The 26,879-nt window shown below is 51.9% G+C and overlaps 1 protein-coding gene across 1 annotated transcript in view; it reads right to left on the bottom strand.

Moving 5' to 3' along the window:
• The window catches only part of Slit1 (slit guidance ligand 1), a 144,410-nt gene that overhangs the window by 26,968 nt on the left and 90,563 nt on the right, over positions 1-26,879 (bottom strand). The window contains exons 6-23 of the mRNA XM_052185962.1: positions 26,097-26,168; positions 25,611-25,682; positions 25,067-25,230; positions 23,748-23,895; positions 23,290-23,361; positions 22,795-22,866; positions 21,284-21,355; positions 20,323-20,466; positions 13,668-13,831; positions 12,824-12,847; positions 12,525-12,669; positions 11,508-11,582; positions 11,175-11,318; positions 8,415-8,558; positions 7,973-8,139; positions 4,604-4,736; positions 3,641-3,709; positions 1,413-1,484 (exon numbers count right to left, since the gene is read on the bottom strand). Coding sequence (XP_052041922.1) covers positions 1,413-1,484; positions 3,641-3,709; positions 4,604-4,736; positions 7,973-8,139; positions 8,415-8,558; positions 11,175-11,318; positions 11,508-11,582; positions 12,525-12,669; positions 12,824-12,847; positions 13,668-13,831; positions 20,323-20,466; positions 21,284-21,355; positions 22,795-22,866; positions 23,290-23,361; positions 23,748-23,895; positions 25,067-25,230; positions 25,611-25,682; positions 26,097-26,168 — 1,953 coding nt within the window. The remainder of the gene's footprint in view (positions 1-1,412; positions 1,485-3,640; positions 3,710-4,603; positions 4,737-7,972; positions 8,140-8,414; positions 8,559-11,174; positions 11,319-11,507; positions 11,583-12,524; positions 12,670-12,823; positions 12,848-13,667; positions 13,832-20,322; positions 20,467-21,283; positions 21,356-22,794; positions 22,867-23,289; positions 23,362-23,747; positions 23,896-25,066; positions 25,231-25,610; positions 25,683-26,096; positions 26,169-26,879) is intronic.

Here is a 26,879-nt window from a genome sequence, read left to right as displayed (position 1 = left end):
TGGCAGCACAAGGGAAGGAACCACCACCTGTGGAAGGATCTCGGAGTAATTGTGCTGACTCATCAAACAAAGTGAATCTCTTTATATGAAACTCTGACCATACAGGCTACCCTGGGGCCAGATAAGGGCAGAGGAGGGGGTCCTCAGAGCTTAAGGTTGTGGTGAGGGCTTCCAGGTGCTGTGGTTATAGAAAAGTCGGCCAAAATCTATACCCTTTTTGAGATAGGGTCTTGCTATGTAGTCCTAGCTAGTCTCAAACTTGCAGCAATCTCCCTGCCTCAGTGCTCAGATTATGGGTTATCACCCCCGGCTATCAATGACTGTGCTTTAATATTGATGTTCATTATATGTTAATTATACATAAATAGGAATATTTTTAAAAATCCAAGTGAAGGGAGCTGTCCACAGCAGAGGAAAGAACACTGCATTCCTCGTGGCTGCTCAGATCACTCAGTCTAGTTTGTCAGGCTCAGCACTCTGGGCAGCTCCGGGCTGTGGGGCTTTTCCAGGGAGGGCTGTGGTCCTCCCCACCCCTGGCCACTCCATGCAGGCAGCATCCTCCCTCCACACTATAACAACTCCGCATCTTCTGATGTTGCCAAACGCCCCTGGAGGAGCTCGGGCATGAGGGCATGAAACACCACTGTGGGCAGAGGCGGCCTTCACAACCAGGCTCACAGAAGCCCATTCACAGTTAAACCTTTCCAGAGAAGGCAAGTCACCAGATGGTCATGAAGGTGAGGCTGGGCACGAGCTGATCCTTAGATACGAGTGGGAGACCCAGCTCGGTCCTTCCTGGCCTCTGCACATACTCTGGTCTGAAAACCTTCCTAAGCCAGGTCCTCCTTACTGGCCCTCAGGTTTGATCTAAGTCTCACCTGGGAAAGGCTCAGGTCCCAGCACAACACACGTTACTCAAGGAGTTGGATCATTTGCAAGAGGCTTTTATGTTTGGCTTGTTTTCTCTAGCATTGCTCTGTCCCTGGGATCAGTTCCTGTGGTGACAACTGGGGATCTAGCCATGTTGCGCCTGTGTGCTGTTCCCTATAAGCCTGTACCGCACCTTTCTTACCTGCTCTACTATTGATAGTTGAGAGGGTTGTGTTCATCTCAGACTGTTGTGAGATCAGACCCTCTGAAAATGCCGTGCCTGTGTCCCAAGACACCCCATGCTGGTTATTATAATATCCCAAGCCATTGGTCACAGGCATTAATCAGCTCTGCTTATATTTGCCATATGTGTGTGGCATTTTTGTTTTTACATTTGATAATGGCTAAAAGGCTGGGTGTCATTTAGTCTGCAGGCTCTCAGGCCCCTCTCTGGTGGGAGGCGATATCTGCACGTGATCCCAGTGACACCAGCACAGCCAGATGCCATATCCCTGTGCCCGCCCGGCCCTGCTGGCACTCACAGCGTGGTCAGCTGGCTCATGTTGGTGAAGGAAGAATTGCTTAAGGAACTGATCTTGTTGTTGCTCAAGTCCCTAGAAAGAAGCGAGAGGATCAATGTTTGTAAAGAAAGAAGGCCTTGCCCCTGGGTGCTTTCTAGAGCCTCTCCACACACACCCTACCCCACCCTGCCCTTGTCCCTCCCCCCCCCAGGGAGGGCAAGGCTTCCCTATCTGGTGAGGATGTGGGAACACACCGGATTTGCCACTGACCACTAAGCTCCCTCTGTTCCTTCTCTGCTCCCACCTTGCCTCTGTAGGTACAGCTGGCTCCTGACCCTTCCTGCAACAGAAGTGCCCTCTGAGGGCACTGGCCAATGTCCACCAACCAGAATTAGCAGCCCCTTCTCTGGGAAGCACCGTCTCCTGTGGCTATAACACTAGCCACCTATATGACAGGGTGGAATCCCATTTTACAAATAAAGAACTGGAGTTTTCAGAGAGATGACCTCACACAAGGCCACCCAGCGAGGGTGAGGAGGGCGAGCCCCACCCACCACTGACTTTCTCCTACAGTGAATGGTAACATTAGGTACAGAGGCCATTCACTGCACCCTCCACCTCCCCCGACTGGGTCTGTGCCGTCCTCCCCTGGGCTCCATCTTCTAATCCCTGGTAGGCACAAGCCTCAGGACCGGAAGCTCCCAGCTCTTCCTTCTGCCCACTCTGGGTGTCCTTGGTGATGTCTCTGGCTGCCCTCACTGTCTTAAGCTGCTAGTGCTATCCCTAGGATCCCAGCCTGTTCCTCCCCAGAGCACTATTTCACTTGGTGCCCTACCTCAGTGGAGCTCGGCCTGGTGCCTCCTCAGCCGGAGACGGAGAATGTTGCTGCCCTCTGCCCCTGGTGTCGTGACCTGGCCCCGATCACTTTCCCCATCTGTTCCCCTCCCTAGGTTCCTGCCTGTATCAAAGCCAGCAAAGTTACCCCTCTCTCCACCTTTCAGCCTCTGCTCACTGCACTCTCCTTCTGTCTAAACTCTCATCTTCAGCTGCCTGTGTTGGACCCTACTTCACCCTGCAACTTAGGGAGCCCCTGACTTCTTTCTACAGCCTCACTAGACCATCTGAGGGAGATCCACGACCTTGGGGCCTCCTTATCTGCCCACTGCACCCACTGCATGCAGTTCCTGGCTCTGAAAAGGTATTGACAGCACGTCTTCCCTTCACCACCCAGGAAGCCTCCCTCCACAGAATCCCAATTCTCCTTCCTATTTCTAGAAGCCCGCTGCCTTCCTAGTGATGGGCGGTGTGTGTGTGTGTGTGTGTGTGTGTGTGTGTGTGTAGTCTTTTATGCTGGCGGGGCAATCTAACAGGAGCAGCTAGTTTGATGTCCCTGCTCTGTCCCTCCTTCCTTCCTTCTCCATGTAGATCTGGGCTACCGGCAAAGGTCAGGCCACAAGGAAGGCTGGGGAGCTCATAGCGTCTCTCTCTCTCTCTCTCTCTCTCTCTCTCTCTTAACACCAGCCACTATGTCATCCCCGCTCCACTGAAATGTTCAGAGCACACTGGTCATTGAGCAAAGACAGACGAATTGGAGCATCACAGTGCCGTAAGCCAGAGCCGCCACGCAAATGGGCGTAAGCCAGGGCCAGGCCTCAAACGGAATGTTGCCAGCCCATGGCAACACGGTTTTCATAGCAAAGCTTTTTCAGGGAAGGAAGCCCGGTGCCAACTTCTACCCTCGCTCCTTGTCTAAGAACAAGCCCTCCAACAACAGGTCTCCGTTGACATTGAGAGCAAACTCATTAAGAGCAGCTCTCAGACTGACATTGGCCTACCAGCCACACTTGGCCAGGGCTCTGCGCTGAGCCACACTGTGACGGAGTGTCCTTCTTTGATAGACTCTGGCTAACACACCGACAAAAACGATTGGAGGAGGTACTGATTACACTGGGAAGCTAAGGGGAGTTGACCTTATTATCCAGGGGCTTTATTTCCAGTTCTCCCACAGGGCCGTAGCCCTCCCAACCCACGGGGCTCAGAAAAGATGCAATTCTGAGATTGGCCACCAGATGGCAAAACAGCTCTTGGGTATAGGAGTTCCCTGAAGAATGGGGGAACAGGCAGGAGTCATTAACAGCATCTGTCCACAAATGGGAGACTCCTTGAAAGGGGAGGCTACAGTGGTTAGGTGCCAATGGTCCCCCTAGCCTTTGAGACAGTCCTGGGATCCTCAGCCCCTGGATACTCACACAAGCTGCAGATACTTGAAGGTAGACAGCTGTCCTGGGACCAAGGTGAACTGGTTGCCATCCAAATAGCTGAGGAGAGAGCACAGGAGAGAGAGCATCTGACTGACACACAATTACACCCACAGGCATCCTCACCGTGAGCCGTAAGCCTGTGCTGCACAATGCTAAGTGCTGGTGTGTGTGCGTGTGTGTGTGTGTGTGTGTGTGCATGTGTATGTGTGTGTGCGCACATGTACATGTGTGTGTACATGTGTGCGTGCATGTGTGTGTGTGTGCGTGTGCATGTGTGTGTGCATGTGTGTGTGTGTGTGCCAGGTCACCTCACACCCAGCTGGCATGAGGGTGAAAAGAAAGAGCACAGCCTCTTCTGAGAGGCCACTAGACAAAGGCAGCAAGGGTTCTATGTGCCCAGTGCTTCTGGAGCAGAAGTTTCACTAGAGGGGTGTATACGAAGGATCTGTCGTAGAGACCAGTTGATCAGGTGACGGGCGTTGTATCTATAGACATCAACCAATGTCTTTCCAACATTGTGAGGTGGGGAAAGGCAATGTTGTTCTTTATTTTAAAAGCAGAGCCCTTGTCTCAAAGTAACTATAGAGAGGAGACCAGGGCAGTAGTTTCCAACCTGTGGGTCGCGACTCCTTTTAGGGTCAAAACAGGGTTTGTGTATCAGATAGACATCCTGCATATCAGATATTTACATCACTATTCATAACAGTTCCAAAATTACAGTTGTGAAGCAGCAACGGAAAGGATTTTATGGTTGGGGGTCATCACAGCACGAGGAACTATATTCAAGGGCCACGGTATTAGGAGGGGTGAGAACCACTGGACTGTTGCCTTTCCAGAGCTTTCTAGGCTAACCCTCTTCTGCTCAGCCAACACCTACTCTTCAGTGTCTCCTCCCACTGCCAGGCCCCACTGACTCACGGGCCAACAGATTGTAAGCCTGGGGCTACTTACAGTTCAGTGACATTCTTGGGGATGCCCTTGGGCAGAGCCTGGAGGTGCTTGTTGCTGCACCGGACCACGGTGTCCAGGCAGGTGCACTCCTGGGGGCACTGTGGGCGGGGCAAGCAGCCCACCTCCTCTTGGCCTATGGAGGAAGGTATGGTAAGGTAGGTCAGTCAGGGACATGGCTTCATTAGGAAAGTCTCTGGGACCCTCAGAGCAACAGCTCCTTCCCGACACAGCCTTGGCCACCAGCACAACCTCCTTTTACTGTATGCCACTGGCTAACACCAACATGAATGAAGACTTCTGGAGCAGTTTCCAGATGAAAACAGATCTGAGGTAACGTCTCCTACTTCAGACCGAAGGTGGCCCCAGGCAGAGGAGGACACAGCTACCACTTCTTGAGCACCCGGTGTTGCCTGGTACTGTGTTAAACTTCTCCGCTTGGTGACGCTGTCACCCCTGGGATGCACTGGCGAAGTCGAGCGCTCAGTGTAGCACCTGGCCCAGTTCCGGAGTCTGATGAATGGTGAGAGCAAGTGATTTCCTATTCCACGGAGATGCAGACAGGGACATAAAGATGACCTTACAAGTCCCTGAAACACCCCATGCAGATGTGCTATAACAGACACCTTTTAAAGATGGTGGAACTAAATCCAGGCTCCCTGGCCTTGAAGGCAACATAGGGGCCACACTGCAGGCAGGCAGCCCCCTCCCCCCCCAACACTGTCCTCCTGGCCATTGGTCACACTGTCTCAGCAGCAAAGGCTCAAAGAAATGCTCACACCTCTTCCTTCCTGGGAAGTTGCTCTAAAGGGAACATCACACTTGTTCAGAGGGAGTTATCTGTGCCGGGATTCTGGTACCCTGGGGCAAGATCATCACCCGGGAGGTTTGCTAAATACCAGGCTACTGGGGCTGGCTCAGTGGTGCCCTCTGGACTGGGATGGTTTGTGATAAAGGGACTTTGCAGGGGACCTGGAACGTCCTGGGTGTGTCCTCACATGCAAATACACAGTAGGGATCTGGGAAACTGTACTGCAGAAGCCCAGAGCCTACCCAGTGCTGGGAATCTGGGATGCAGAAAGGACAGGGATGATTTTCCTATCTCCTGAATTGTCCTTTCTTGTTCTTAAAAAGCAATGGTGTGCTGTCTTTGAATGCAAAGGAGACAAGCGCGCACGTGCATATGTGCGTTTGTGCGTGTGCTGGGGGGGCACACGAAGAAGCCAGAGAATGACCTTGGGTGTTTCTGGAACTTTCCAAGAAGTTTAGTCTGGCCAGACAGTGAGCCCCGGACAGTGAGCCCCAGAGGCCCCCATTTCTGTCTCCCAGCACTGGTATTATAAGCACACACCACCATAGCTATTTTTTAAAAAAACAAAACAAAACAAAAAACATGGGTTCTGGGGATAAAAGCCGGGTCTTCGTCTTTGCAAGGCAAGTGCTTTACCAAGAGATCCACATCTCCAGCTCCAAAGAGATTGTTTAAGTGAAACTGTTTTCAAGGGTCAGTCAGTGGCAAGAGAACAGGATCAAGACGCAGCATTTTAATTCTTAAAAATAGGAATTAACAATAAAAACATTAAACCATAAAATGTGTGTGTGAAGAGTATGATGAAGATAAAGGCCACACAGTGGTTTCTGTCCATCCATCCATCCGTCCATCCGTCCACCCATCCATCCATCCGTCCATCCGTCCACCCATCCATCCATCCGTCCATCCGTCCACCCATCCATCTATCCATCCATCCGTCCATCCATCCATCTGTCCATCCACCCATCTGTCTGTCCGTCCGTCCATCCGTCCACCCATCCATCCATCCATCCATCCGTCCGTCTGTCCATCCATCCGTCCATCCATCCACCCATCCACCCATCCGTCCATCCGTCCACCCATCCATCTATCCATCCATCTGTCCATCCATCCATCCGTCCGTCCACCCATCCATCCATCCATCCGTCCGTCGTCCATCCATCCATCCGTTCATCCATCCACCCATCCATCCATCCGTCCATCCGTCTACCCATCCGTCCACCCATCCATTTATCCATCCATCTGTCCATCCATCCATCCGTCCATCCACCCATCCATCTATCCATCCATCTGTCCATCCATCCATCCGTCCATCCATCCGTCCATCCACCCATCTGTCTGTCCGTCCGTCCATTCGTCCACCCATCCATCCATCCATCCGTCCGCCCATCTTTCCTTCCTTCCTTCCTTTTTTTTGCAGGGTCCCTGGCTAGCCTTGAACTCTCAATTCTCCTGTCTCAGCCCACGTGGTCCCATGTCTGGCCAGAGATTTTTTTTTTTTTAATTTTAAAAGCAGGACATAAAAACATTCTTAGAAAAATGCATAGATTTTCTTTAGCATTTTTTTGCCTTAGCTGTCTTTCTTCGTGTGACAGTTTGGACTCTCTGGTCTCTCCCTCCTCTCCGTTGGCCTGGCTAGGTGATTTCAGAGCAGGGGTGTGCTTTGGAACAGCAGGAGGAGCAGGGGCATGCATACTAGAGACACACACGTGCACAGCACCTAGCAGCAGAGGAATCTGAGAGCTAACATCAGCCTGAGAAAGGCTCTCATAGCAGCAGACATGCAAGAGACACTTCAGAGCTGGGACAACTGTGGTACATACTTGCTGTGCTACCCCAGGAAAAGCCCGCTTCCGACAGGACCCTCAGTGTGAGTGTGACCCTTGCAAGAAGTGAAGGAGAAAGGGCTGGAGAGATAGTTAAGAGCACTGACTGCTCTTCCAGAGGTCCTGAGTTCAAATCCCAGCAACCACATGGTGGCTCACAAGCATCTGTAATGAGATCTGAGGCCCTCTTCTGGTGTGTCTGAAGACAGCAACAGTGTACTTAGATATAATAAAAAATAAATCTTAAAAATAAAAGAAAGTGAAGGAGAAGCTACAGCCTGCTAGGAGGGCAGTGGGCACAGAGAGGGACGAGGGGCTCAGAGGAGCAGGACACTAGAACACAGAATGGCCAAGCCTCTCACAAGTGGGGAATGGGATTCAGGGGACTGTGTCTAAAAGACATGGTGACTTCCCACGAGCTGGTCTCTGAGTTAAACATATTTCCATAAGGAAAAATATATATTTCTCTATATATCCATGTTTTCCATATGTATGTGTATATGTATATATATATATATATATATATATACATATATGTGTGTGTGTGTGTGAATATACATGCATATGTATATGTGTATACATACATGCATATATGCAAATATACATATACCACTACACAGCAGCAGCTCTAAGCAGGAGTGTCTCCTATTCCCACCCCAGGGCCCACTAGGGTGCTGCCTGCCCAGCCCCTCAGGCAAGCCCCATCCTATCCCTGCTGCACAGCCCACAAGTTACCTTCCTCACACCTGAAGTCAGGGAAGGCCACATCTTGCAGAGGAATCTGCCGCAGGAAGTCTGGGTTCTGACAGCGAGGGTTCCCTGTCACAATCTTCCTCTTCCGAAGCCAGTCTCCCAGCCAGGCCAGCTGGCAGTTGCAGCTGAATGGGTTGGCCAGGAGGTTTCTGGAAGGGGCAGGTTGTGTGGTCATGAAGGCACTTTTCTATTCTCAGTGAGCCTGGCAGGGTCCTCTCCTGACTACACAGCCCCAGACAGCTAATAATCTCCTAAGTGACCGACTTCTAGGACCAGAGGGAAGAACCGGAAGGACCCACGATTCCCCTGAAGGCGCTCTTCAAAAATAAGACCCAAGAAGTCCCTCCTGCTGCCCCTGGGGCAGTAGGCAGGCTTCCCCCAACCTGAGCCACCAGCCCACCCGTCCTCCAAGGCTGGGACTTACAGTGTGGACAGGGCCTGGAGGGTGTCGAAGGCTCCAGGGGAGATGGTGGTGATGTGGTTGTCATAAAGAGACAGGAGCCGCACGTTACGCAGCCCGGTGAAGCTGTCGTTGTGGATGCAGCTGATACGGTTGTTCCTCAGCATCCTGGGGAGGAGGGGTGATGAGAGAAGAGGCAGAACTCCCCATTGACCCACTGAAGTCTCCCTCGAGAGTTTGGAAGCCACTATCCAGCTTAAAACCCATCAGCGTCTTCCAAACGCCTAGGAGAGGGTGGTCCCAGATTCCAAGAGACATCTAAATGGACTGCAAACACTCATGAGGCATGTCAGACTGATTAGCCAGGGGTCAAGGACACTTAAATAACACCCAGTTCCTGCCTGTCAAATTGGAGAAGAAATTAAAACATAATCATCTTAGTGCCAGCCTAGGCCACCACGGGAAGATGGCACACATGGTTGGCAAAACAGCAAGGGAGGCCTCTCTCGGTCAGAATGTGCCGAGCTGCCCCAGACTGTCCACAAAGGCACTTTCTGTAGTCCTTGGCTGACCCACGTTCAGGACTCACTGTGCGACTACTCAGGGACATACCCGGAATGCAGAATGATGGTCATAATCGCAGCATCTCTCAAAACAATTGAAAAGAGTCTAAGCGTCTAGTAATTACATATAAAATAACTATGCTTCAAAGACATTCTGTGATATATGATTCCTTCTATGTTGAAGGAAAAAGTAGGTTACTAAATGAAATTTATTAGAGGATCCTATTAAATATGTCTGGGAGCTGGGCATGGCGGCTTAAGCCTGTAATCACAGAACTTGGGAGACTGAGGCAGGATGGCCACAAATTCAAGGTTAACTGTGTTACATGAAGAACACATGAAGAAGAAAAGGAAGAGGGAAAGATTTTATATCTTTTCTTATATTTATTTTTATTTATTATTTATATCTATATATGCATATACATATGTATGTGCGTGTTTAATATATATGTGTATATGTGTGTGTATGTGTTTACACACACATACATACACACACAGATACACACACACACACAATAAACAGTGCCTAAAAATTCCAATGTGGTGCAGTGCCTTTAACAAACGATACTATATTATATACTTTAAATGTTGCTGAGGAGTTGTATCTTATGTTATATTCTTTTTTAAAAATTTGTGTGTACATGTGTTTGCCTTCCCACAGAAGCCAGAGGGGGGTGTTGGGCCTCTCAGAACTGGAGCTGCTGGTGGTTGTGGGCTGGCACGTGGATGCTGGGAATCAAACCCTAGTCCTCTGTAAGAGCAATAAGTGCTTTTAACCACTGAGGTATCTCTCTTGCCCTCCAATTAGATGTGTTTTGTTTTGTTTTGTTTTGTTTGTTTGTTTTATTGTGCTTTCAAGACATGGTTTCTCTGTGTAGCCCTGGCTGTCCTGGAACTCACTCTGTAGACCAGGCTGGCCTTGAACTCATAGAGATCCACCTGTTGCTGCCTCTAGAGTGCTGGAATTAAAGGTATGTGCCACCACAGCCCCTGCCCCAGCTGATTAGATTTGATAATGATGATGATGATGATGAGGAGGAGGAGGAGGAGGAGAAGATAGTAAGAATTTGGGGGGAAACTGGTTATGTGTATGGCATAGACTGTGGTAATGGTTATACAGGTCTATCTAGTGACCTGTGTGTATGTGCATATGTGTATTACATGTTTGGAAGTATGAAGCTATATGTAGATAAAACATAGAAAGGAGCACTATCAACACCAGTCATGACATTGGGTAGCTCTGGGGTTCTAAATGCTTCACAGTCCCTCTTGGATTCTTGCTGCCTCTGTCCCCACACTGACCCTTCCCAGGTCCCTCTTCTCCTCACTGACCTTCCTCAGAAGAACACACATGACTGGTTTCATCTCCCTCGGGACCCAAGAGGGACAGGGCAGGTGTAAGAGGCAGGGGGGCTGCTAAGCAGGAGCAGACTGGAAACGTGGCCATGCTCTGCTCACAGGGAAAGGCTGAGCTGAGGAACAGCACCCAGTTGGACCCCGTTCACTAAACTCCTCAGGCACCTCACCCACACATTTACACATTACAACTTTCAGACAACAAAACTCTACTCTGCTGCATGCCTGGGACTTAAACCCGGGCAGGTAGCTCTGAGGGCTGCAGGTCCTGAGTGGCAGCTGATGGCCATCTCTGGCCATCTCTGCTAAAATGAGACATGTACCCCACAGTCACAGGTGGCTCTGGGCTGGACAATAGACAGGGAGCATCTGTGGAGACAACAGGATGTAGCCCCCTCTCCTGGACCCTGAGGAGCCAACGCTGCCAGGTGGAGGGAGGTGTGCGGTGGTTATGGAGGGGTGACGAGTGTAATGGAGTGTAGTGGGTTCCCAAGGCCTGCAGTGCTTTGGCTGGCGCCAAGCCACAGAGTCTAGAATTTCTAGGGACATCTCTGCTCTGACATCTACACAAACAAGGTCCCCTCACAGCCAGCCACCCCTCTCATGGTTGTTCTGTTCACTCTTAAGCATATGCTATCAGTATCCCAGTGGCCTTGATCGCAGGGCACTGATGGGGTCCAACCTCTTCCCCCCTCGCCAGGGGCCAGTCCACATCCCAAAGGCATGAGGATTGGTTTCGGTTACAAAGATGAGATTGTTCTACAGGAAAGGCTCCTCAGGGTTCCCACCCTCCTGTCAGTGAAGACTGGGGTGGGGGAAGCCCATGCTGTGGCTTGTCCGTGTGCCCCTAGCCCCACTCACTCACAGGGTCCGCAAGCCATCTAGGCCCCGGAACATGCCACTTCTGATGGACTCCAGCTGGTTGGCGGTCAGGTGCAGCTCGCTGACAGAGGCCGCACCCTCAAACGTCCCGTCCTCGATCTCGGATACCTTGTTGTTGCTCAGGTTTCTGGGGGGAGGAGGGAGAGGAGGGCTGTGAGCCCTCTGCATCCAGGAGTCCTCCCTCTCTCACTGAACTCATTAGTTCTGTACACAGGAACCCCAACCGTGCTCCCAGTGGGTGATCCGCACACCACCCTTTCCTTCCCATCCTGTGCCAGCATCTTGATGGGCACCTTCCCACTAACGGGTAACTCACATTTTCTTCAGATGCGAGAGTTTCTTAAACAACCCAGTGGCCTCTAGGATAGAAATCTCATTGTTGTTTAATCGTCTGTGAAAGGCAAGGAACAGAACAAATACACACATATGTGGTCAACCGAAAGGCGCTCGTCACATAGAGATGATGGGGTGCAAACAGAAGGCCGGCTAAGCACATTTCAAAGGAGAGTTGGGCCTGGCGCTGGGCAGAAGGGGGTGGTAGCAGTAAATGAGATTTTTTTTAATTAAAAACTGTAATTAAGGGACAGCACGCTGTTTTATAAAAGATGCCTGCCACCTACTTGAGTTCTACCCTCCTCTACATGGGGGAAGGAAAGAACTGACTCACAAAAGCTGGCTTCTAATCACACATGCACCATGGCATGAACACACACACACATGTACATACACATCTACACACACATGTACACACATACACACATGTACACACGTATACATGCATACACATGTACACACATGTACACACATACACCCACATGTACACACATGTACATACAGACATGTAAACACACACACATATACACAGGGACACACACATGGACACATGTACTCGTGCTAAATAATGATTATTGATAAAAAAAGTAATGAAAATTTGCATACATGGAAGAGAAATGTGTGTGGAACTTTGCATATGCAGACACAGGCACACAAATTCAAACTTTTCGATAGAGAGAAGCAGTACTTAAGGGATGGCTTAAATCCCCACTTGAGACTGTGGACTCCTGCCTCCTGATGAAGTCTCCTTAAGGGAGGCCAGGGCTGGTTCAGGCTGGTGACCAGCCCTGCCTGCCTAAGACTTCGCCAAGGAGGCAGGAAAGCAGCAGCAGCAGGGGCCATGGATGACGGCTGTATCTTGCCAAAACTATCAGCTGCCATGCTCCAGTCAGTGTCTCCTATGATCCCCACACAAAGCCGGCAGGGAAGGGAGCCCTACAGAGACCCAGGCAGGTTAATGGGCCAGGCATGGGGAGAGGGTGGGCAGCTCAGGGCTTACAGCTCAGTCGTGGACTGGGGGATTCGCTCAGGGATCTTAGAGAGCTTCAGGCCAGAGCATTCCACCACACTGGCCTCACAACGGCACTTGTGGGGGCAGGCCACGTCACTGGTACACTCGCTGTTCAGGTGGTAATCCTCAGTCCCTGTAATGAGAGTGCGGCAGAGTTGAAAGCCTGAGTAGGCTCCAAGCAGCCAGGGCTCCCAAGCTCCCTGCTTCCACCCTGCATTCCCTCTACTGTGGCCACACCCACCCCTGCCCCCCAGCTGGCCTCAGTCCCAGCCCCCCACTCCCCTTACCTGGAATGAAGTACTGCTCTTTGGCTGGGGGAAAAAAAAAGCGAATGCACCATGTTATGGGAACAGCCAGGGCAGGCCCATGCCCTGTGGAAGGCACCCCAGGAATGCCCCTGGGGCACTGCATGAGATGGCCTCTCCCCGACCATCTTCATGTGTAGAAGGTCTTCTCAGAGCACTCATGCCCCTTGGCCAACTAAGGCTCTCATTTGCATAGCATATGCAGGCGCTGTGCTGACCTTATGAACAGGGTTAAGGCAGGGGTGGCACTAGGCTCCTGGATCAAATGCCCAGGTGCAGAAGCTGGCCCACACTGCCCACGGCCAGATGCCAAGTGGCTGCATGTGCGGAGACCACTTCTCCATCTTGGTTCTAGAAGGGTCTCCTACTCACTGAGATGCTTCCTAAGCCTCGAACACAGTGACAACAAGAGCTGGCCTGGGGCAGAGGGGTGGGAAGCTCTCTCTCCACAGCTTCGCTGAGCAGACCACGCCAAGGCCACAGTAAAGTGAGGGGCAGGATAGACAAGCCATCCCATCTAAGATGAATGCAGGGCCCAAACCACCCCTAGCAAATCCCAAAGTGCCTGAGGACATCTTTGCTAAGAACACCAGGACAGGACTGGAGAGATGGCTCAGTGGTTAAGAGCACTGACTACTCTTCCAGAGGTCCTGAGTTCAAATCCCAGCAACCACATGGCGGCTCATTACCATCTGTAATGGGATCCAATGGCCTCTTCTGGTGTGTCTGAAGACAGCAGCAGTGTATCATACATAAAGTGAATAAAAGAACACCAGAACATATTTCTGTCCCCTGGGCCCATTGGAGACACACAGATGGCCCTTACCTGAGCACCGAAATTTCTTGCTTTTGATCTGCCCAATACGCTTGTTGGCGAGGCGCCGGGGGCTTGCGCATCGGGCCCCAGTTGTCTCGATGGGGTTGGTACGTAAGAAGTCTGCCAGCCATTTGAGGTTACAGTCGCAGATGAAGGGATTCTGGGCCAGATGCCTGTCCAGAGGAACAAACGGGCTGTCAGAGACCAGGGGTGCGGACCTACACCTGGACAGGGCTCTGTAACCATCTGGGACTAAGTCAGTGCTTGTGGCCTCAAGAAAGGCAGAGCTAGCTGCGGGGATCACCAGTGTGCACCCCTCTGTCTTTGTTTCACTGTTCACAGAGGAAGGGCTCTTGAGAGGAGAACAGCAGGTTTCTGAAGAGCCAGGCTTACTCCCCTCCAAGCCTCCCTGTGCCCTCTGCCCACTTTCTCTTCCATCCTTTGACTTAAAATCTCATGGGTATGTGTGGGGAGAGAAGGCGTGGAGAGACTGGCAGACCAGCCTGCTCCTTCCTGATGAAGAAGCTAGGGGGACAGAACACCAAGCCACACACGGCCTCTGAGATACCCCAGGGCTGTGGTCTGGGTTTCTTTCCCTCCTACAGCCTCAGGCAGCTCATCTCTACAGCTGCCGCGCTGGCACGCTGGCACGCTGGCACGCTGGCTGTGGGACCAGGGCAGGGAGGCTGGGTCCATCTGCATCCCAGGTCTACCTAGAGCCACCGTTCCTAGCCCAAGCCACATCTGTGCCCCTCCATGACTTGTTTCTAGCAGTCTTTCGCCCCAGGAAAGATCAGCAAACAGGCAGCTGCTGCAAAGGTTCGTTCAGTTCCCTGCCAGCTTCCTGCGTCAGGTGAAGTGAAGGGGTGGGGAGCAGACAACAGCGGTGGCCGCCACCCTTCATACCACCACCACCCCAGCAAGTCAGCCACCGCTGCTGCTGCTTCTTCTTCTTCTTCTTCTTCTTCTTCTTCTTCTTCTTCTTCTTCTAAGATTTTTTTTTTAATTGTATGTGCATTTTTGTCTGTGGGCATGTGCGCATGTGTGTGGGTGCCCGAGGAGGTCAGAGGCGGTGGTGGGTCACCCGGTGTGGGGTGATGAAAACGAAACTCCTCCGTGGGAACAGTATTCACTGTTAAACACAGAGTCATCTCTCCGTCAAGCCCAGACCCATCACTTCTGAAACATGTCATCAGCAGGCCTACAGACCTATATCCAGGTGATATCCCACTGAGCATGTCCTGCAGAGAAGGTTGTCAGAATGAAGACCGCCAGGGAACAGTATCCCCTGTCCCTGTCCCAGCTGCCACCTTTGAGCCAGAACTTGTACACACAGTATGGAACTAGGTGTGGACGGTCATGGGGTCAGGGCCATCATCCAAGCTATAATGCTAATTAGGCCCAGCACAGCCCCACCCCCCAGGAACTATAGAGCTCTCAAAGCCTAAGTGTGACCCTGGCCAGGGTCTGTGCCCAGCTCAGTCTAGACTTTGGACACCCTTTCTCCCATCCATCACCTCCTCTTCCCAGTCTTTCAGCCCTGGCTTGTGATGCTGAACAGGCCATCAGCGGGCCATCTGCACTGACCCAGCCTTCTCTCTCCTCGCCTGTCTGAATCTTCTTAGTTCTCATCTCTCCTTATCTCCAGGTCCTTCCCCTGCCTCTGCATCCCACTCGTGGGCAAGAGGACGTGACGCTGACTTTACAGGCAGACTGAACCATTTGAAACATGGCAGGATTTGGGGGCTGTCAATGGGACCCCCTATCTTCCCCTCACCCCAATCTGTGCCCTAGTACCCTGTCTGTGCTGAACTGATGACCTGGGCAGACAATGCTTTCCAATCAATGTGACAGGCTAGGAACGCAGCAGAATCAGCAGAATGAGAGGTTTTTGAGAATGAGTTGTTCGGATACAGAACAACTTAGGAAACTTGAACTGCCCATAGGTCAACTTGAAAGTTTGGGCATGAGTTGGATTGTGTGTGTGTGTGTGTGTGTGTGTGTGTGTGTGTGTGTGTGTGCTCTGCTGGAGAAAGATTCCAGGGCGCTGTGGCAAGCTGGGTAAGAACGCTATCACTGACTGCCATACCATCCTCAAATCGGATGTTTTTAACAATCTCAGGGGGATTCAGCTGGAGAGGACGGAAAGACATTCTCCAGTATTAAAGACACACCTGGACGCATGTGCCCCTGTGGCTACACACAGACTGCAGCAGACACCCTGACAGTGGAAAGAGACAGATCTGAGTCTCCTCACACGTAAGGAATGACAGGGAGAAGAGACAGACTCTAATGGACAATATTCATCATTAAGGAAATGCTGGCTGCATCTTGACTTACGGTAAACTCATTCTGTGACCCAGTGACTCTGGGACAGAGGGATGCACTGATCTCCAATGACTGTGAGCCAGCACGGACAGCAACAGTGTTCATAGTATACACAGCAGCTGTACCTGGAAATGACCCGGAAGTACTTCATCCGGGTGGGGTGAACGACACTTGGCTACTCTGATTCCCTTGAACATTATCAGTTGATAACAAAATACCCTCCTCTGTCTCTGTTTTCCTATTAGTCAGATCAAGGATGAAATACGCAAGATTCAAACATCTCAAGTGGAGTCCCAAAAGAAGTCAGTTATTAAAAGTAGCCTGTTGCATAACCCCACTTTATGAAATAACCAGAAAAAGGCAGTCCCCAGCTGGGAACACAGCCTAGTGGCTGCCCAGGGATAAACTGGAACTGGGCCCAAGAAATCAGGGAACCTGACGGAAAGTTTCCAACACTGAACTGTGAACAGCATTGTGGATTTACTGAGTCACTGAGTTGCTCTCTTAGGATAGGTAACCTTTATGCGTGTGACTCATACCTCAGCAGAGCTGTGTCGGTTTGCTAGTTTGAATTGTGAGTCAACCCCTTCATTTGTTGCTCACGCTGGGTTTGAACTGGGACACTGGGCATTCAGTGTTTTGCTTGACTTTATATGGGTGGGTCAGCAGAACCCGGCAAACCCAGAACTGCATTGCAACTCTGCAGCTCATAGGCTATGGTGCTGTGGGTGAATCAAGCAGCTCACAGGATGGTGAGCTGGTCTCTGCACTCAGCCAAGGCGCTGGGCTGCTCCATAGCTGCAGAAGAGGGGCGGGGCAGTAGCTCGAGTTTGCATGCCTTTTGCTCCGGTTCCAAATTATAACTCTGTTGTTAACATGAGCAGGTGTTTATGGAAGTCTAGCTTTGCCTTGCAGCCTAGAGCAGTCTGTTCTACAGTTTCAGAAATCAGCCATTTTTAAATGATGAGACCTGCTAGTGTTCATTCAACCTTATGGGGGATCGCAGGACATCCTCCACCTCAATTTCCTCTGAATAAAAATACAGCCAACGGCCCTGCTTCCCCAGGACCGCTGTTGTTAAGCAAGATAATGCACTCAAAGAACCTGAGCTCCCCACCCCATCCCCACCCCAAGGCTTCCTGTGTACCAGTTCAAGCCATTACACCTTTCAGCGTGCTCCTGCCAGCTACAGAAGACAGCCATCTTTCCCATCTCTCACCGTAGCCTCCAATCCCACATGCTCTGTGAGGTCCCCCATGGACAGCTTACTCCTCTCACTGCCTGTAAGTAAATTAATTAGCAGGAGTCAGGCTGCAGGTGCATGTGTGGGCTTAATGAGTTCGTCCTTGTGGCTGACATCGGCTGCTGTGCAGAGTCCCCAGGGAGTGGGTGTTATACACTTAACTCAACCTGTTTAGCCTCACACAGATGTTGGGTACCACTGAGCAGCACCATCAGGACCACTCTAACCACAGAGGCCATGGGAGGAGATCGACAGGGCCCGCATACACGGGCTACCTGGCCCACATCAACACATGCAGACAGAGCCCAGCGAGCAGGAGGGAGGGGACAGAGGACTTGAGTTTGAGCAGCTAGCGGGTGAACATCTCCGGGTGGGGAAGTACTCCATCCATGGCCTCTTCATTAATGACCAGCGGCGGCAGTGAATGCACAACACTGGGCTTCCAGAGCCATCACCTCAGGACCCTGACTCATCAGCAGGCACTGGGGCTGTCTGAAGTTAGTGGCTCTTCTTCCAGACAAAAGCAACCAAAGGAAGGAAGGGTTTGGCTTTGCTTTTGGTTTTTCACAGGTTTAAGAAAGACAAAGTCCACACTGGTGGGACGGTACCGCAGTGGACGAGAAAGAGAAAGTCGGGATCACTGGAAGTCAGGAAGCAAAGAGAGAATGTCACCCACACTTGGGGTGGGGCTTCCCACCTCAGTTTAACCTTTCAAGAAACACCTTGATAGACATATCCTGCTGTGTGTTTCCATGGGGATTACAAATCCAGTCAGGTGACAATGAACTTAACCACCATGGAGGTCAATGGTTGTTTCATTTAAAAAAAAAAAAAAAAAAAAAAAAAAAAAAAAGGCAACCAGACAGACATCTCATGCTTCAGAAAGCCTCTTGCCAAGAAGCAATCTATTGTCAGTCAAACAGAAAACCGACCAAGCTCCTAGATCCAATACTCATTCCAGAAGGACATATAGAGGCCTGGGGGATTTGTGACATGGTGACACATTTCCAATGTGACGGAGCAAGTGCTGGAGTGTCACTTATGAATGAATGACTGCGGATGAAAGCAATGGAGGACCCCTTACTAGAGTTCCCATGGGAAGTGTGCCCAGGCTGTGCCGACGTCTTGGTCTCCACATGTTCGGGGAGACCATGCCACTGCGTGAGAGTCACTGGCCATGGTGACTCTCTCTCTCTCTCTCTCCATCCTAAAGTGAAGAAGCTCCTCACTGAAGGGGTTTACAGCCCCATGGAAAGAAAAATGATTTAGGCCACCCAGATGCCCCAAGACTCCCAGGGACTGAACCATCAACCAAGGGGCACACATGGTTCCAGCCAAAATTGTGGCAGAGGAAGACCTTGTTGGGCATCAGTGGGAGGAATGGTCCTTGGTCAGGTAAAGGCTCAACAGAGGCCCGAACAAAGGGAAACAGGGAGTGGGGGAGAGGAGGGAATGTGTTGGGTGGAGAGGCATATACATGGAGGCGGGGGAAGGAGGAAGGGGAGGGGTTGGGGGTCTTAGGGGAGGGGGATATTGGGAAAGGTTTTACCATTGGCAATGTAAATGAAGATGATATTCAATAAAAAGAAGGAGGAGGAGGAGAAGGAGAAGAAGGAGGAGGAGGAGGAGGAGGAAAAGAAGAAGAAGAAGAAGAAGAAGAAGAAGAAGAAGAAGAAGAAGAAGAAGAAGAAGAAGAAGAAGAAGAAGAAGCGCTCCTCTGTCACATGCTCCCATCTCCACAAAGTTCTGCCCAAGACCCCAGTGAACATGGACTGAACCGTCTGAAACAGTGAGCCAAAAATCAGTCTTCCCTCCTTGGTTGCTTACATGGGGCCTTTCCTGCCAAGGATGAAAGAAACTGACTTACATCTACAGATAAAGAATGGCTTTAGCAGCACATCAGTCCTGTTGCACAGACCACATCGAATCTTGATTCCAACAGAAAATGAAAATTTGTCTGACTCCCCTGAGACAGGCAGAAGCTCAAACGCTGACTTAAAGGTTTGGCGGTATCAAAGAACTGGTTATTAAGTTTTCAGACATGCTGGCGTCTCCCAGGTTTTGCTCATTTTGTGGTGCTGAGAGTAGAACCCAGCCCCATGCATGCAAGCCAAGCACTCCGACCCTGAACTCTATCACCAGTCCTTGTGGTTGCATTGCTTAAGAATCTATGTCTTGCAGCGATTCAGAGGCCAGAGGCAGAGAGTAGACAATGGTGGGAATTTGCTTCCAACCAGTTTGGGTGGTATGGAAAAGGTGGGTGGAGACAAGCCATACTGGGCTGGAGTTAAAGCTGGTAATGAGCCACTTGGGGCTTTACCACTTCTGTTGTGCTTCTAAGTCTCCCCAGCAAGGGAGCACAGTTCTCTGCAGCAAGGGAGCACAACATTCCATAGCAAGGGAGTACAACGGTACACAGCAGAGAAACTCAGCTCTCCACAGCGAGGAAATACAGATCTCCATAGAGAGGGAGCACAACTCTCCACATCAAGGGAGCACTGCATTCCACATCAAGGGAGCACTGCATTCCACATCAAGGGAGCACAGCTCTCCACAGTGAAGGAGACTAGCTTCAGAGCTCTCTGGCTTCTCTGTTTCTCCTCAGACTCAGCATTACCACTCTCCAGATGCACTATTACTTAATGAACTTCCAAGAAAAGAACGTGTTGCTGATTAAATGATATGCCATCCCTGAGAACACAGAGCTGTTAATGTGGAAACACGGCTTAGAATCCAGAGACGCTGTTAACGTTGCCGTTAGTAAACTCCAGCTGGCATTTAGCCAACACCTCCATGAGTTTATATTGTAAATACCTGTAAATCTCCTAACAACTGTATGAAGATGTCCTTGTTTTATGGAGAGATAAAAGGAAGGCCCAGAGGAGTGAATTAACTTGTCCTAGGGTCACCCAGCCAATGAGAGTCTTCACTGACCTATAGCCCAGGACATTCAAGAGTCGGTAGTCATCTTTCTTCAGTGGGAGAACCCCTCACTGTGCACAGGAGCCCAGAAGAGGCCACTACTTGGACTCCAATGTTGTAACCACCCTAGGCCCACCTGCTGGGGGAGAGAGAGAGAAGAGAGAAACTCACAGTGTCTGGATGGCCCGCAGGGAGGTGAAGGTGCCCTTGGCCAGGCTCTGGATCTTGTTGTCATACAGGGAGAGCAGAGAGAGGTTCTGCAGGTCCTGGAAGGCATCGGGCCGGATGCAGTTGATCTTGTTGGCATTCAGAAGCCTGTGGGCAGAGCCAGGCTGGGAGGTAAGAGAGGGTAAGGCCCGACCCTTCGCATGCCCTGCGCCATCCTGACCTTGGTCACCATTGCCCTCGGGCCATCCCACAGTGCCTTCTCCATCTCTGTCCACATGCTGGGTCTCCAAGTGGACTGTAGCATGACACAGGGACGGGGGCCTTCCTCCTTCCCAGGATCCTGCAGGGTCCCCATGCACATACAGGGCTGTTCCAATATAGTATTGCCTAGGTCTAGATTCCTGGCCTGAATTCTCTTGACTCCAGGAGGCAGAGATGACCTAGGGACCCTGCAAGAAATAAACCTGTCCTCAAGGAACACAGGTTACATGTCGTGAGCCTGTGGGTCCTGATGTCCAGCAAACAGCTCTGAGCCTGCTTCTGTCTCCACATCCGGCCACATAGCCTTCCTGGGCAGACTGTCTTCATGTTCCTGTCTCGGGTGAGTCCTGTACCCCAAGTGTGTTGTGAACTGAAGTTCCCAGGAAAAATCACACCCCATGTGAAGGATTCTAAAAGGCTGGTGGCCTGACCAAGACTTCGTGACTGAGGAGAGCTGGAATATTGATGATCCAGAGACAAATTCTCTTGGACCATTCCCTCCTCAATACCTGACCTGCCACCCTGAGTACTATCGGGTCACACTTTTAGGCTATATTAACAGAGCCTTAGCTTCTACCAACCCCAAAGTTAAAAATATCATCAGACAGCATCTGAAACCTATGGCAGAACAGAGAGATGGGGTTCGTATGTACGGGAAGCCAGAGGAATGTGGGGCCAAGGATACCCTAGAATCGTTCCTTACAGCAGCTGGAGGGTGTACAGGCCTCCAAATACACCTCGGGGCAGGTCTGTAATCTTGTTGCCGTAGAGGACCCTAGAGAAAAGGCAGCAGAAAGAGAGATCAGAAGGGAGCTTTGCCAAACCCCAACAGGAGTGTGCCTCTGCAGACCCACAGGCAGCCTCTCCACCAATACGGTTACTAAAGCATCTTGCCAGCAGGTGGCAGTAATGAGTCTTGAAGCGGGGCCCATCTCCAGAAGGCAGGGAGAGAGGTACCCTCCCCATAGACTAGATTTCTGCAGCTGGGCTCTAATTTTGTTCCTGTGTTCATCCCTCTGCCCTTCCCAACTCCAGTGAACGCCACAGAAATCTGCAGAGGTGCCCTTCCAAAGGACCCCACAAAAAAGTAATTCAGTCTCAGATTCACAGAAGAAACAGTCAGTCTCTGCCCAGGAAAGATGAACATTTTCAGAGAGACATGGGGGGAAAAAATAGAACGGCAGACAGCACGTGTGATAGGTGGTGGGATTGCAAGTGGTGTATTTTTACACTTTGATATTTGCAAAGTTTCCCACACTGAGCATGAATGAATCCTATGTATAATGAGAGGGCGGGGGAGGGGGAGGTGCACAGTGCATTTCACTCCTAGCGTTATCAGTCAGCGAAAAGCCTGCATGTTGTCTCCTCAGACATGGCTTGGAGATCCTTCCCAGGAGCGGGCATGGCAGGGGTGAAGGTCCTGTGGTAAGGGCCATGTGGGACCACGCAAGGTGGCTTGAATGGGGGAGGGAACGAGACAGCAGCCTACAGGAAGACAACCAGACTCAAGACTTGGTCAGATGCCCGTCCCTGAGCTGTGCGGGGAGGTAGAGACGGAGAAGAGGGAGAAACCAGGCAGAAAGACAAGGCAGAGGCTGGCTATGGTGGAAATAGACAACTTGAGGCTCGTGTGTTTGATCCCAGCATGCAGTCTCCTAGAGAGCAGGGAGCTCGCCTTGACCTCAGGAATGACAGGGGTCCGTTGAAATGGACCTTTGGTCTCTTCTAAACTGACACGGTCCAATGTAAGGTAACTATATCCATAACCCACAGGAGAAAAGGCCACCGAAGGTCTGATCATCTCGGCTGGGCCAGCGCAGGCTCAGGCTGCATGCGCAGCTGCGGGGGCTGCACACGGCACAACTTCCCGTGCACTGCGCACAGCTGGCAGGATCGTCTCGGACTCTACTCCACAAGAAGGCATGCAGGGAGCTGACATGTCCGTTCTATTCTGCTGGTCGGGCCGTGAGGCCATGCTATCGTGTCTGTACTGCCCAGTGCCCGAGAGCACCGCATGGAACCATGGGAGCTTGTGTCCAAGAGCACCGCATGGAACCTTGGGAGCTTGTGTCCAAGAGCACCGCATGGAACCCTGGGAGCCTGTGCCCGAGAGCACCGCAGGGAACCATGGGAGCTTGTGCCCGAGAGCACCGCATGGAACCATGGGAAGCTTGTCCCGCTACAGAGCCCACCTGACCTGGGTGTTTTACTCACAGGGAATTCAAGGAGCGCAGGCCTTGAAAGGCGTCGGGCGCAATCTCCGCAATCTGGTTGTTGCTCAGGTCTCTGCAAGGGGAGCAGAGAGGTGGCTGCCCAAGGCTGCAGGCCTGCTGTCGCTACCTCACAACCATGGGAGATGGGGGTTCTTTAAAAATAAAAAAGCCAGCCGCCCACTCAGGCAGACACCCACAGGCTCCTTTTTCTCTGTCCCTCCTGCTCGGGAAGGGACATTCTGCAGCAGGGTGGGAGGTGGGAGTGAGGGGGGCCTTTTCACTGCCCCGCTGGCTTCCCACTATCATGATAACGTGGCACGCAGCTTCAGACATGGGCCAGGCTTGAACCTGGTTTCCCCATCCGGGCTTCACTGACACGCTGCCACCCCATATCCCAGACAACTGCCCCGCATGCGGGAAGGCCAGGCCTAGACTGTGAGACGGGTCTAGCTCAGACTCTTCCTCCGGGAGTCTGCCAGGAAAGGCTGACACTCACATCCTGCGCAGCTTTCTATAGGGAGAGAAGGCTCCTGGTGGGATGGACTTGATACCATTCAGCTCCAGGCGGCTGCAGAGAGAGGAAGACTGTGAGAAGGCTGAGGGTCACCCTTACTGACAAACTATTGGTCCCTGAGACCCCTTTCCCCACTGGGGCCAATGTTTGGCAGGGAGATGGACACATGCTGTGATTTGAACCCCCAAATCCAGGCCTTCTGTGACTAAAGGGACCCCATAATGAAACCCTCGCAGGCAGTCCCATCCGACTGGGTTGGGTGTGGACCTCGAAGGGATACACTCTCCTCAGTGCTTGGGAACGTCCCAGCCTTGCACAGGGAGCTCAGCTTGCTCAAAACAGCCGTTTCTCTATTTGCCATCGAGAAACCTGGGGAAGCTTAGGGTGGTACCACCCGACTCTTCACTGGTGTCCCGGGGCCTGCTCAGCCTCGCACTCACATCTCCGTCATGGTCTCAGGAAGGTTAGCGGGGATGGCAGTGAGGCCTTTGCCACGGCAGTCCACGATGCCATTGCTACAGCTGCACATGGCTGGGCAGGAACCGGAAGAGAGGGTGCAGGCCGGTGCCTGGGCGGCCTCCCCCTGGCCTGCGGAGACCGGAGGTGAGGTGTCAGAGAGCCTCACATTGCTGCTCCACCTGCAGATCTGCCGCTGGGAGCGCACAGGGCCACAGTCTCATTCACAAGAGAACACAGATGTGCTTAGGGTCCCTGCAACTAGTTGAACAGAGCCGACGGTGGCTCTTGAAGCTGATTCCCGGGCTAGAAAATTCTAGTCTAGAATTCTGAATCTCCAAATCACCCAGCCTTCCAGAGCTGGGATCCTCTTATCCACCCGGGCTGTCTGTGTTTATTGAGCACCTGCTCTGTCCTCACACGAACCCTCCTGCACTGCCCTTGGAGGATCATTCTGTCATCGCCTGTGCCTGTGACACCCATTACCTGGTGGAAATTGACATGGCTCAATGACAAAGCGTCAAAACCGGGGCCATGACCACTGTGTGATGTCAGAGCTCATGCTTTTAAACACAGATATAATAAGTTACATGAAGCTCACCATTCTAAACGCTCAGCTGATTGACACACTACCTGGACGCACTTCTAGCCCCAGGAAGGTCCCCCGAGTCCGTTGCTATTCTGAGATGTAACACCTAAGATCCCTGGCTCTTGCTTGTGAAGTCCACTTTTAGGGCATTAGTGGGAGGGTCTTCTCCACTTATAAACTCTCCAGATCCACCTTGTTGCGAAGTTCTTAGCCCTACTAATTGCCGAATGGCATTCCGCTTTGTGATAATACCATCGTTAGTATCTTCACTCCCCATAGGGGCTGAGTTCTGACATCATCCCCACACTGAAAGCCAAGGGAAGTAACTCAGCTGCTGCAGGGAAGCAGAGGGTGAGGGAGTGGCTCTAGAGAGGGAAGGGGAAGGGGGCGTGGGGAATGATTGGTATATGGGGCCGGAGAAGGCGTGGGGCGGAGGCAGAGGGAACAGAGAGGGGAGGAACAGAGGACACAGGATAGAGAAGAAAACGAGAGAGATGGGTGAGAAGAGGTGAGAAAACATGGGTAGTGGAGGGGAAGATGACACAGACCAGAGGTGATCAGCAGAGAGAGAGGAGGTGAGGGGTGGGGGGGGGGGCGGGGCAGATGGTGACTAGGTATCAGAGAGTGGTGCTCATGATAAACAAGGGGGAGGGGCAGAAGGAAGCAGCAGTCAGGCCAGGCCAGTAAGCAAAGGCCAAGGACACAGGCACCCACCTGAGCAGCTGAACTCGCTCTTTTGCACCTCTGCCACATTGAGGCCCCGAAGGCTGGCAGGCCCGGAGCACTGGGTGAAGAGCCCGATGGTGGGCCTCTGTCTCAGCCACTGAGAGAGCCAGGCCAGGTGACAGTCACAGAACAGGTGGTTGGAGTGCAGGCGGCTACAGGAGAACAGCACCTCACAGCAACAGAGCCCCGAGGATCCATCAGCCACCTCCCCCGTTCCCCAGACAGGAAGCTCCCTGCTTGACCCAGTCCCAACTCAGGACTGCCCCCTTCCTGACTCCCTTCTCTCCCAGCCTGTTCTACGGGGCATTGGGGCGCCATCTCTCAGAGGTCACACGGTCTTTTGCCCAGATCACCCACCTCAACTTCAAGGACAAAACCAAGTCGTTCGTTGTCCAAAGAAAAACCAAGGGACTTTGGGAACCTTTCAATCCCAACCCCCTGCCCACCCTGGCTGCCCCCTGGGCTATGCAGGGCAGCCCCACCCACCCCAACACCCACCCCACCCCCTCTTCCCATTGCCCAGGTGACTCACAAGGTCCGGAGCTTGGGCATATGATTGAAACTGGACACAGGGATGGTGGTAATGTTGTTGTTGTTCAAGGTCCTGAAAGGGACAGATGGACATTTAACACCTGCCCAGCAGGGATTTGCAGGAGACTTGTCTGCTCATATAAAGTCGCTCACACCAGCTGTGACATTTTACCTAGAGGGGGACCAGCCCTGCTCTGGGTCTGGAGGTGGAGGGACAGCCCAGAGCTAAGCAGGTGACTGCACTCTTGCCACACCAGGGCTTCTAAGTCTGGGAGGACAGGGAGCCGGAAGCTGAGACACAGACGAAAGGTCAGCTTACACACACCCAGGAGAGCCTCTGCTTAGTCTCCATGGTAGGAAACCACCCAAAACCTCCTCTTCAGGAGGACTTTGAGCAGCTGAGGTGTGACCCTGAGCTTGAGATCCTGCATCAGCCCCCCCCCCCCCCACACACACACACCCGTGGCCTGCCCTGGGTTTTACTCACAGAACCTCCAGTCCCCGTAGGGCACGGAAGGCCCCTTCCTCAATGCAGCTGATCTGGTTCTTGTCCAGCTGTCTGTAAAGCAGAAGGGCGCTGTAAGCAGGGGGGAGCGTTGCCCAGAGCAGGGACTGAGCATTTTGACAGGGCACTCCGTTATTTTCAAAGAAGAGAGTAATAGTGTCAGCCCAGAGGAACTATTAATAAAAGCCGATTTCCTCTTATTTCCAGTTCAAACAATAAATCAAAATAAAAGTTCTATTACATTCCTCTACCCAGCCCCATATCTCCCTTGGGAAGCAGGCATCCCTCCCTCAGATTTTGGAGACCACCTAGAGTGTGCTGGCAGCTGACAAATGGGAGTCACCCAGGAGGAGCAGCAGCAGGGGCTGGCAGACAGAGTTCTGCTGAATGCCAAGCGAGATCGGCTAGCCCTGGCTACCTGGAGCGCTGCCGGCAGAGCGGATGGAGGCTGGGATCTGAGTTCAGTGGGAAAGAATGCGCTGATCGATTACCAATGTCTGCTGCAGGCATGGGAGGGGGCGTGTGTGACAAGCATGCCAGGCATTTGCTGTTTCTGCTTGTAGCCAGACCTCAGGAGGTGGTAAGACTGGACCAGAATAAATTTGAATACTAATAAACTATCGCATTTAAACAGAGTGTATGGCTTCCTCATCTCACTTTCAACCTCAGAATAAGCTTGTGGGGGGCACATTGTTTTCTCAAACAATATATGAAGGCTCAGTCATGTTAACGGACCTGCAGCAGCTTGCGCAGTATTACCAGAGG

This window comes from Apodemus sylvaticus, chromosome 1, assembly GCF_947179515.1.
Source record: "Apodemus sylvaticus chromosome 1, mApoSyl1.1, whole genome shotgun sequence".
In the NCBI taxonomy this organism is placed as follows: Eukaryota; Metazoa; Chordata; class Mammalia; order Rodentia; family Muridae; genus Apodemus; species Apodemus sylvaticus.
Note: the sequence above shows the minus strand (reverse complement) of the source record. Positions and strands in the feature narration are given on the sequence as shown.